This window comes from Coregonus lavaretus (assembly GCF_964263955.1).
Source record: "Coregonus lavaretus genome assembly, contig: HAP1_SCAFFOLD_3493, whole genome shotgun sequence".
NCBI classification, from domain to species: Eukaryota; Metazoa; Chordata; class Actinopteri; order Salmoniformes; family Salmonidae; genus Coregonus; species Coregonus lavaretus.
Window position 1 is genome coordinate 48,545 of NW_028157191.1, and position 12,434 is coordinate 60,978.

The 12,434-nt window shown below is 43.8% G+C and overlaps 1 protein-coding gene across 1 annotated transcript; it reads right to left on the minus strand.

Annotated features, from left to right (window-relative positions):
* Window positions 1-263: 263 nt before the first annotated feature.
* On the minus strand, window positions 264-12,065 carry LOC311125699 (inositol polyphosphate-4-phosphatase type I A; the record flags this gene model as incomplete). The annotated part of the gene is made up of 6 exons (XM_084199732.1): window positions 264-2,576; window positions 9,263-9,417; window positions 9,601-9,713; window positions 10,944-11,041; window positions 11,587-11,854; window positions 11,942-12,065. Coding segments are annotated over 6 exons (891 nt in total), but the record flags the coding sequence as incomplete, so codon positions are not given.
* Between the last annotated feature and the right edge of the window lie 369 nt (window positions 12,066-12,434).

The window sequence follows — 12,434 nt, forward strand, 5'->3', positions numbered from 1 at the left end:
TATCTCTACACCTTTGCTACTGTATAACAAGTGGCATCTTGCAGAGAACAAAAAATCCTAGTAGCCAGACACAAGGTCTTTTGTTTTGCTGTGGCTGTGGCCTGGCTGGATGACATTTCACTCTAGCTAGAGTCACCCAGATAAGATTCTGGAATAGAATGAATTGCAATGAGAGAACGGAACATTCCAACACCCTTTCCACTATTCCAACATCTTGATGTAAACTTTCAAGTCTTCCATTACAAAGACAAAAGAAAGATGTTGAACATTCTTTTTTTATTAGCATCAGATATTGATGAAAGCTTCATTTATAGCAATAGTCTGGCCTATACAGATATCCCATCTCTGTGTGTAGGATACAAGATATGCACTCATTACAATAGAAAGAAATACAAATCCAATCCCAATGCTTATTGAATTATACCCTTTAGTATTGTACATAAATGCAAAATAAAGTCTGCAGATAGCAAAATATGTTTCCAATAATTCTAAATAAAATATTTATAAGCATGAAAGACACTACAGTGCACAACACAATAAATGTGCACAAACTGTATCTCACAGTTGAGCTTATGGGTAAATTCTGTCGTGTGCAGTACAGAGGTGCCTGTTGAAAAACAAACATATGTGAAACTTTGATACATGCACAAACATATGACTCATTTGTAAGTCTCCTCTGGCTCAATTGTGTATCCAATTGCAATCTCATTAAATGTTGTAAAAAAGAAAGTTGACATTGCTGCTTCATGGTGAACATAGACATTACAAAGATGTTGTTGTTGAGCAGTACAGTTTCCAAATTAACATACAATGTAACTCCCATACCGATAACAATTTTACTGATTATTTATTTTTTACCCTGGTCAACAACTTCTGCCAACAAGACAATCCTAAAATAACATTGCAACAAATGCACAACATTTTCCTAAATAGTTGATAAAGAAATGTGCTTCTTGGGTGTTTAAATGGTTTACTACTGGCCTTTACTTGGTTCAAAATTAGAACAGAAAATAATCTATTCGACTCGATTTCCTTTACTGGCCAATGTTATATATATTTACATATAATGTATTATGTTTCATTTGCTACCCTCAAACCCTACTTTTTCCAGAAATGAACTTGGTAAAAGAGTGAAGTGGATCGTTCTAGAACATTCATAGCTTTTTCATATTTCTCTTTAAGTCTTAAAGGAATAGTTCAGGATTTTGGCAATGAGGCCCTCTAGTCTTTGTGCTAAGCTAGTTAGCATTGGCTCACAAAACTACCTCTAACTTCCTTCATACTGGACGCAGATACATAAAAATGGTATCCACGAGTTCACCCGACTCGCAGGAAGTAGATAAAGGGCCTCATTTGCCAAAATCTCGAACTATCCCTTTAAGACAGTGCTAAGACTTCACAGTGAGCTGCCAGACAATGCCACACAGCTAAATGCATTCACAAGTTAAAAGCAGGCTTTACAGATATGGAAACAGTACATAGGTGAGGTACGCATCAGACACTGAAAGCTCTAGTTGGTCTTGGGTTGCCATTGCAGTCTGTGGGACATCCCTCTACAGGGTTTCTTAAACTATGAGTTGGGTTCCAAAGTGGGCCCTGGGCATGCGAGAGGTGAGAATGAGAATACATCTATAATCACGCACTATTTCTTCTTCATTTGGGTCATCTGGTGGACCATTTGGGTCACAGGAGGACGGTCAATTTCTTAGTCAGTTCTCAAGCTGAAAATGTTTAAGAACCCCTGCTCTACAGGATTAGCGTACTGCTAAATCCACGTGGGGAAGGATTCATTCATCAAGTCCATCAGACTAGCTTGACTTGGGCCCAGTTCCACATTAATGTGTAGTCCATACGTAAAACACTCACTAAATAAGAACTCTGAAATGCATAGACTCTGGCCAATGACGCCAACCAAATGTATGAATCACAGTTTACATGTCAACTATGGGTTGAGACACACAACTGTTAACATAGTCAACATGAAGTAGCATCGTCCCAGTATGAACGTTTAGGTGACCTATAGATTGCCTGAACCTCTGAAAATAACTCAAAGTCATCACTGTGTATAGAGGTAAAGAATCAGTGACCGTCTCTTCAGGAAAACGACCTCCTCGCTTTATCTTGACTACCCTAAAAACGTGATGTAACCAAACAGTGTTGTTACTTGTCCCACCTGACTTCTCTACAACTTCAGAACAATCTAGAAGGTATGTGAGGTCTGAATACATTGTATATAGTTTCTCAACCAGTAATGGTTTGGCAGTTTGAAATTGAAAATATGACTAGATTCAGTGCACAGGTATTTACCACAGGACTTCCGCAACTACCGTAGGTTGAAGACCATCTAAACATTGATTTGGCAGAAAAAAAGGCATCATTTTTTAAATACTGTTGTTGTTGTTGCTGTCCCTATTAGATACAGTAGAATAGATTATGATCCAAATCAAGTCTCGACCTTCCCAAACGTTCCATCGGGTGGCCTGTAATGTTTGGGGAAGGCCTTGAGCTGCAGACTGTTAAAAGCATACTTGCGACATCCCACGTTCTTCATGGTATTCTCCCGTCTGCAGCCCTCACTGGGAAAAAGGAGGAGGGAGGGAGGGATGGAGGGAGGGAGGGAGGGAGGGAGGGCAAGCACAGATAGAGAGGATGACAGCAAAGTGAAGAAAACAAAACAAAAAAGGGCTTGTGTTAAAAGACAATGAGAAACCCAAAAACCCAACCAACACACTGACGCCACTGTCAAAGAAACATAGGGGCAACAGCTAAAGCCAACGGTTGGACGGATGGTCGGGGGAAATGGGGAATATCGGGATGGGGTTGGAGGGAGGGGTACAGACCACTAATACTGTGTACAGAAGACGTGCTTCCTAGATAGAGTTACGAGCATCACAGATAAAGCGAAACAAGAGCAATAGCAAACACACAGACTAAAAAAGTTATACATTCTAATTTCAATGCAACAGTTCCATTCCCGGGCAAACAGAGAACTGCACTATTCAAATACTCTATAGTGAAATATACACCTTCGCCTCTGTGATACATTTGGCATGACATTTATTACATAACAACATTAAAGCTGATTCTTTGGGCTGCTGACTAACTGACTGTTATTGCACTGTCCAGAGAGAAGCATTAGAGAGAGAGAGAGGGAGAAACGTATACTATTTCAGAACATATTCATAAATGGTCATCTAAGCAATCCTGATACTGGGTTGGAACTGGGCAAAGTACCAGACCAAGGGTTAACACAAAGATATCTGGAACAGCAACTAGAATTCTTCCCTCTCATTATAAATTGACACCTGCATGACGATGATGTAATAATCATAATCACATCATAAACTCTCTATAAGAATACATATATTTAGCAAACATGTAAGCATTTAGACATACAAGCATTCAAATATAATGCAACACAATATAAATATATTCTCTATAGTCAAAAGCTCTAAGGAATTCAAGAGAAACAGAAAAATAAAACTTGAGTCAGGAACATGGTTTTAGTTGGAATATTCCTGGATTTAGCATCACTATGGTTACATGTTTAACAGTGTGTTTCTTCATCGGAATTAAATACACCAACAGAACAAACTGCCACCAGCACATTCTGCAAATCTCTTCAACTTCAGAATGGTCTCCTAATTGCATGTATCCCCAGAATGGAGCAATCCAACTCTTTTCATAGGACCTACTGGAGCTACTGGGGGACAAGCGTCTGTAGTGTCATTACCAACCAGCAGGAGGCGCTATTTCACATTTGGCTGAGGCAAACACCATCCTAATATTGTACATACTGGGGTTACATCCTAAATGGCGCCCTATTCCCTATATAGTGCACTACTTTTGACCAGGGTCTATAGGGCTCTGGTCAAAAGTTGTACACTATGTAGGGAATAGGGTGCCATTTGGGATAGAACCTGGGTGCTGCTCTCATGGAACACATTTTCCTCTGGTCCCTCTCAGCTCTCCTCTGGTCCCTCTCAGCTCTCTCCCCTGGCTGTCACTTAGATGGTGTTTTCATGGGACAATAGAGGTAGTTCTACAACAGCATACTTATCAATAGATGATCTGATTTTATACATTTCTATTATTTACAATATGGATATACAAGATTCAAAATGTAAATCATGTAGAATACTGACAAAGAAATACTGCATATACTTAAGTATTTGTCGATAATGTAAACAGTAACATTGCACAAAATCAGTTAAAAAAAAAAAAGAATATTTGAATTTCAAAACCAAACCATTGAACTAACCTAGCTATCAAACCCAGCCTAGCGCTCATACCAGTGAGAGGCCTAACCAGCTTGCATATAGCTCAACCAACCGAACCAACAGAGACTAGAGAATGCCTCCAGTTTTACATTGTGGGGGTCTAGATGTTGGAAATGGGGGGTGGAGGGGAAGTAAGACAAGCGTGACAATCTCCCAGAGGAGGCTATTTTGGGACGGATGGTCCATTTCTTTAGTAGGTCACTTTAGATTGGATTGAGTGTGGCCGTCTTGGGATGTAACACAGCACTGAAGACAGGTATTATACTGATTAAAATGGAGAGAGAGACTACGGGGCTGGAAAATGATAACACCACTAGTCTACATACAGTGGGGAGAACAAGTATTTGATACACTGCCGATTTTGCAGGTTTTCCTACTTACAAAGCATGTAGAGGTCTGTAATTTTTAATCATAGGGACACTTCAACTGTGAGAGACGGAATCTAAAACAAAAATCCAGAAAATCACATTATATGATTTTTAAGTAATTAATTTGCATTTTATTGCATGACATAAGTATTTGATCACCTACCAACCAGTAAGAATTCCGGCTCTCACAGACCTGTTAGTTTTTCTTTAAGAAGCCCTCCTGTTCTCCACTCATTACCTGTATTAACTGCACCTGTTTGAACTCGTTACCTGTATAAAAGACACCTGTCCACACACTCAATCAAACAGACTCCAACCTCTCCACAATGGCCAAGACCAGAGAGCTGTGTAAGGACATCAGGGATAAAATTGTAGACCTGCACAAGGCTGGGATGGGCTACAGGACAATAGGCAAGCAGCTTGGTGAGAAGGCAACAACTGTTGGCGCAATTATTAGAAAATGGAAGAAGTTCAAGATGATGGTCAATCACCCTCGGTCTGGGGCTCCATGCAAGATATCACCTCGTGGGGCATCAATGATCATGAGGAAGGTGAGGGATCAGCCCAGAACTACACGGCAGGACCTGGTCAATGACCTGAAGAGAGCTGGGACCACAGTCTCAAAGAAAACCATTAGTAACACACTACGCCGTCATGGATTAAAATCCTGCAGCGCACGCAAGGTCCCCCTGCTCAAGCCAGCGCATGTCCAGGCCCGTCTGAAGTTTGCCAATGACCATCTGGATGATCCAGAGGAGGAATGGGAGAAGGTCATGCGGTCTGATGAGACAAAAATAGAGCTTTTTGGTCTAAACTCCACTCGCCGTGTTTGGAGGAAGAAGAAGGATGAGTACAACCCCAAGAACACCATCCTAACCGTGAAGCATGGAGGTGGAAACATCATTCTTTGGGGATGCTTTTCTGCAAAGGGGACAGGACGACTGCACCGTATTGAGGGGAGGATGGATGGGGCCATGTATCGCGAGATCTTGGCCAACAACCTCCTTCCCTCAGTAAGAGCATTGAAGATGGGTCGTGGCTGGGTCTTCCAGCATGACAACGACCCGAAACACACAGCCAGGGCAACTAAGGAGTGGCTCCGTAAGAAGCATCTCAAGGTCCTGGAGTGGCCTAGCCAGTCTCCAGACCTGAACCCAATAGAAAATCTTTGGAGGGAGCTGAAAGTCCGTATTGCCCAGTGACAGCCCCGAAACCTGAAGGATCTGGAGAAGGTCTGTATGGAGGAGTGGGCCAAAATCCCTGCTACAGTGTGTGCAAACCTGGTCAAGACCTAAAGGAAACGTATGATCTCTGTAATTGCAAACAAAGGTTTCTGTACCAAATATTAAAGTTCTGCTTTTCTGATGTATCAAATACTTATGTCTTGCAATAAAATGCAAATTCATTACTTAAAAATCATACAATGTGATTTTCTGGATTTTTGTTTTAGATTCCGTCTCTCACAGTTGAAGTGTACCTATGATAAAAATTACAGACCTCTACATGCTTTGTAAGTAGGAAAACCTGCAAAATCGGCAGTGTATCAAATACTTGTTCTCCCCACTGTATTAATGAGTGCATATACAATTAGATGGCTAATCATATTTTTATGGGAGTAGATAGCAGCGACTGTATATGATAATGGTGGATGGACTCTCGGCAGAGACCAGGAAGCCCAAAGTGCAAGGCTTGGAAGTAACCCAAAGTGTTTGCAATCAAATCTCCCTTTCTAGGGCACTTCTCTGTGGAAGCGGGTTGGATTTGGGCTGCTGGGAGCTCTGGAAGTCCCACTTTGACCTGGATAAAGATCCAAGACCTGTATCTACTATCTGAGACCTGGCTAAAGCATTTGGCACAACAAGCATGGGCTGTGTCTCAAATCATCCCCTATCCCCTATATTTAGTGCACTACTGGTCAGAGGTAGTGCATCATTTGGTCGTAGGGTGCCATTTGAGGTTTGCCCATGTACAATCTCTTCATCTTCTCTGTCATTTCCCTATAACTGCAACCCTTATAGGTTCTCAAACAAATAACTAATTCATATATACAAACTCTGTAGTAAATAGGGAACTATGTACCGACACGAAATCTGATAAACTGAAAAATAAACACTTGCGAAAAATCCTCAAAATACTGTCCAATAATAAATGCTATCCAGCAAGTGATATATATCTACACTGCATAATCAAACAAGCCAACAAAGCTCCCCTGAAATATCATACATTCCCAGATTTAGCCAATTCAAATTGCTCCGACGCAAGATTAAACAGTGTCAATTGGCAAGACAAGATAATAATCTTCATTAAGACGACGACAACGTTGATAAAAAGTGCATTGGTTTAAGTGAAAGCGACACGAGTCTCTCCTGCTGTAAGAGTAGGAAGACCTGAGGAAGAACAACAAAATGGCTGCCATATCAAAACATTAGCAGCTTGATATTGCACAGCCAAGCCTTCCCTTGGCTTATGCTGTATGCAAACCTTATGGAAGACATAAACATCAAGCAAGCCAGAACATTTGTATGACTGAAAATAAGCTCTGTGCAAAACCAAAGGATCCATGATGTCATATTATCATATTAGCATGGTTATAATCATGTCATGAGTTGGGAAGCAGCATTATAAATACTCAAGGACAACTGTGACAAAACTTAAATTCAGTTAAAACTTCTTAGCGGCTATATTTCACAAAGTTTCTCTCCATACTCTCAGTTTGTATTTGATTGTTGTAAAACAATGGGTGTTAAAATGAGAAATATGTCAGAACACTGACAGTAACAGTCTCATACAGTACTGCATATAGACCTTTAGACCAGCCTCCTGCTCTGACTGGATTGGTTAGGACAGAGAGCAAGGCGGGAGGAGTGCTGGAGAGGTGGCTGCCCATTGGGTGGAACAGCTGTCAGTTTAGCCGAGTGACGCACATACAGTCCAGTCATGTACACATGGTCTGCCCTCGACCTATCAGAGGGTTCTCCCGGCTGAGCTCCAGACAGACTGACAGAGAGAGAGACTGACTGACTCCCTGTCTTCCTCCTTGACTGACAGAATAACTTTTTGCCTTTCTTCCTGACTGTTGGACACACTGGGGGGAACGGGCAGAGAGAAGAGGGGAGTGGAGTTTGAGAGTAGGTGGGACTGTGGGGCAGAGTTGGGTAGAGGGGCTGTGCGTTCAGCTGCAGCGGAGCTTGGCCAGGAAGTAGGCGACGCTGAGGAACAGCCAGACGACCAGCAGGTTGGGGCTGAGGGCCAGCAGGGGCAGGGAGTACAGGAGGCTGGGGTCCAGCCTGAAGTCACGCACAGGCAACAGGCCACTCAGGTTCTTCTGGGTGACCCCCTCCCTGGTCCCAATGCTGCGAAGAGGGGGAGGGAGGGAGGAGAAGCCAGGGCCAAAAAGTACAGGTGGCATAGATGGATGGATGGATGGATGGATGCGTGCATTGGGACAGGGATAAAGTGGCCAATAAGAGTGGAGGAGACGGTAATACACGATATGAATGATATGTGGTGGCCATGATCAGCCATGGATAACAAAGAGAGATACCAGTGATGGTGCAGGTGGGGTGTGATAATATTAGGGTTAGGGCCACAGCCAGTGGAATGGAATGTGAAAATAAGACCCATTCAGCCAGAAACGAATCCCAAACGAGGATAAGAAACACCCAAAATGAAAAACGGAAAAATGAAATAATTCCAACCAAAACATGAGAAATCAGAGACAAATACATTGTCATAACAGAGGAAGACAAAGAGAGAGAGGAGAGGAAAATTAAGAGAAATGTTCTGCATCTTTAGGAAAGAAAAGATCTAGAGGTAAGAAGAGAAGACAGTGATGATTGTCCATGTTCATACCACATACCACGGATATGGGGGGGTTGATGAGGGGTGGGGGGCTGGAGTTTGTGCTCAAATCCATTTCATTTCAGTCAATTCATTGAATTTGGATTCACTTCCTGAATAGCGGGATGAGGAGGAGAAGGGGGAGGTCTGCCAGCCTCAAGTCATGCAGCACAAGCGTGCCTCTTCCCAGCATGCCTTGCACTTAAAAAGTGGGAAGGTGGCAGGTGAAGAGAGGAGCGAGAGACCATGCAGGAAGCTGCAGGACAGCATTGCATTACTACCCAACAGATCTTTCACATAACCTACTGTACTTTACAGGGTCCTGTTTATGACAACAAGGAGCTTCTGTTCTGTTCTGGGAGTCATCCCATCCTTACACAAGGTTTCTGTTCCTTCTACCATCCTTCACTTCATCTAACCCTTCTTGTCCTCTCAGCAAGCAGTGTCAGAGAACAGGGGGATGGGGTTGGAGGAGAGGGGGAGAGGGGGATGATGTGGGGGTATGGAAAGCGAGCTCAGTCATCATGGGGGAGCATTCTCCGCAAACTGGCTGGACAGACTGACAAGCAGGTGTTACTGCTGGAGAACAGGAAAAAAGATGATGCATGAGGAACCAGTGCTAATTACAGAGAATTCAAATATAACTTGTATTCTTTATAATATTTTAACAGGGGACAGGAGACCCTGTAGTTGGCACTGTCCCAGCATATGGAGCGAGCAGTGTGTGTGTGTGTGTGTTTCATTTTTAGTTCAGGCAGTGGGATGGACACCTACCTGCGCATGCAGTCGAGGGCCTGGGAGAAGACCTGTGGGGCCATGCCGTGTTCGTGCTGTAGGATCAGACACTGCTCCAGGGTGACGGACATGGCTGTGCGGTCCTTAGCACTCTTACAGCTGGTGAAACGCACGCCATTCAGACGACGACAGATCTGGGGAGGAGAGATACCAGGAAATAATAGACAGCATGCTGCCACTACAAAATTATTCTTCAAATGTGGTTAGGCCTGGTCTGGATCCCCATTAGTAACATCCATACAGAATGAAATGGACTAGACCCAAAAGGATCATCTTCAATAATTCATTCATGGCCCTGCATCGAAAAAATGGCCTACCTCTGCTGCCTGCCACAGGATGTCTACGTTCTTGTTCTTCCTGGCGTGGACGTTCTGTCCCAGGAACCTCAGCAGCTCTGGTAGACACGTCTGGGAACGGGACCTGGGCAGGCCTGAGACCAGGAGGGGGAGATGTTATAGGCTACATCTTAACAATATCCTCCATATAGGGACATTTACTTTATGGTGACTTACAGTCCTCAGGTAGGACCATATAGGGACATTTACTTTATGGTGACTTACAGTCCTCAGGTGGGACCATATAGGGACATTTACTTTATGGTGACTTACAGTCCTCAGGTAGGACCATATAGGGACATTTACTTTATGGCGACTTACAGTCCTCAGGTAGGACCATATAGGGACATTTACTTTATGGTGACTTACAGTCCTCAGGTAGGACCATATAGGGACATTTACTTTTGGTGACTTACAGTCCTCAGGTAGGACCATATAGGGACATTTACTTTATGGTGACTTACAGTCCTCAGGTAGGACCATATAGGGACATTTACTTTATGGTGACTTACAGTCCTCAGGTAGGACCATATAGGGACATTTACTTTATGGTGACTTACAGTCCTCAGGTAGGACCATATAGGGACATTTACTTTATGGTGACTTACAGTCCTCAGGTAGGACCATATAGGGACATTTACTTTATGGTGACTTACAGTCCTCAGGTAGGACCATATAGGGACATTTACTTTATGGTGACATACAGTCCTCAGGTAGGACCATATAGGGACATTTACTTTATGGTGACTTACAGTCCTCAGGTAGGACCATATAGGGACATTTACTTTATGGTGACTTACAGTCCTCAGGTAGGACCATATAGGGACATTTACTTTTGGTGACTTACAGTCCTCAGGTAGGACCATATAGGGACATTTACTTTATGGTGACTTACAGTCCTCAGGTAGGACCATATAGGGACATTTACTTTATGGTGACTTACAGTCTTCAGGTAGGACCATATAGCGACATTTACTTTTGGTGACTTACAGTCCTCAGGTAGGACCATATAGGGACATTTACTTTATGGTGACTTACAGTCCTCAGGTAGGACCATATAGGGACATTTACTTTATGGTGACATACAGTCCTCAGGTAGGACCATATAGGGACATTTACTTTTGGTGACTTACAGTCCTCAGGTAGGACCATATAGGGACATTTACTTTATGGTGACTTACAGTCCTCAGGTAGGACCATATAGGGACATTTACTTTATGGTGACTTACAGTCCTCAGGTAGGACCATATAGGGACATTTACTTTATGGTGACTTACAGTCCTCAGGTAGGACCATATAGGGACATTTACTTTATGGTGACTTACAGTCCTCAGGTAGGACCTCCTTAAACTGTTCATAGTAGGAGTTGAGTCTGGCCAGACTCTCTAGGTTAATGACCTCCTGCAGAGACGTGTCTCCAAACCTGTCACAAACAGGAGACATTAAATATGTCAACAATACAGGGACAGGGACATCACCAATCTCTTCACCCCTCTTTGTCTCTCTATCACTCCTTCACCCCTCTCACTTCTCTATCACTCCTTCACCCCTCTCACTTCTCTATCACTCCTTCACCCCTCTCACTTCTCTATCACTCCTTCACCCCTCTCACTTCTCCATCACTCCTTCACACCTCTCACTTCTCCATCACTCCTTCACACCTCTCACTTCTCCATCACTCCTTCACACCTCTCACTTCTCCATCACTCCTTCACTTCTCTCACTTCTCCATCACCCCTCTCACTTCTCCATCACTCCTTCACCCCTCTCACTTCTCCATCACTCCTTCACCCCTCTCACTTCTCCATCACTCCTTCACCCCTCTCACTTCTCCATCACTCCTTCACCCCTCTCACTTCTCCATCACTCCTTCACCCCTCTCACTTCTCCATCACTCCTTCACCCCTCTCACTTCTCCATCACTCCTTCACCCCTCTCACTTCTCCATCACTCCTTCACCCCTCTCACTTCTCTGCCAGCGTCTGCTGTTCGTTGATCCCCACATTGAAGAGCACAGGCTGGACGCGCAGCAGCATGCCGTTCTGGATCTCCCGCGGCAACGCGTCAAACATGGTCCCCGGCAACGGGATGCGGACGTTGAAGCCGTCCCGGTTGCCGGTGATGACAGGCAGCATGTCGGGGGAGGAGCTGGAGGTTGCCTGGGTAACCTTGAAGGTAACGTTCCGTAGGTCCATGATGCCAACTGACATGTCCTCCAACATGGACAGCTCCTCACCTGGAATACACACACAGTCAAAATTGTGTGTGTGAGTGAGTGAGTGAGTGAGTGAGTGAGTGAGTGAGGAGAGTATGTGTACTTTACCATAGGTGCTGAGCAGAGACTCAAACTGGGCCAGCAGGCCGATGGTGTAGAGCTGCCTTAGGAAACCATCGTCACGGAGACAGTTCCTCAGCTTGATGATGAAGCCACAGATGAGAGCAGTGAGCTGGAGACAGATATTAACATTAACACTGAGTATACAAAACATTAGGAACACCTGCTCTTTCCATGACACTGACCAGGTGAATCCAGGTGAAAGCTATGATCCCTTATTGATGTCACTTGTTAAATCCACTTCAATCAGTGTAGATGAAGGGGAGGAGACAGGTTAAAGAAGGATTTTTAAGCCTTGAGACAATTCAGACATGGATTGTGTATGTGTGCCATTCAGCGAGTGAATGGGCAAGACAAAATATTCAAGTGCCTTTGAACGGGGTAAGCTAGTAGGTGCCAGGCGCACCGGTTTGTGTCAAGAACTGCAACGCTGCTGGGTTTTCACGCTCAACAGTTTCCCGTGTGTATCAAGAATGGTCCA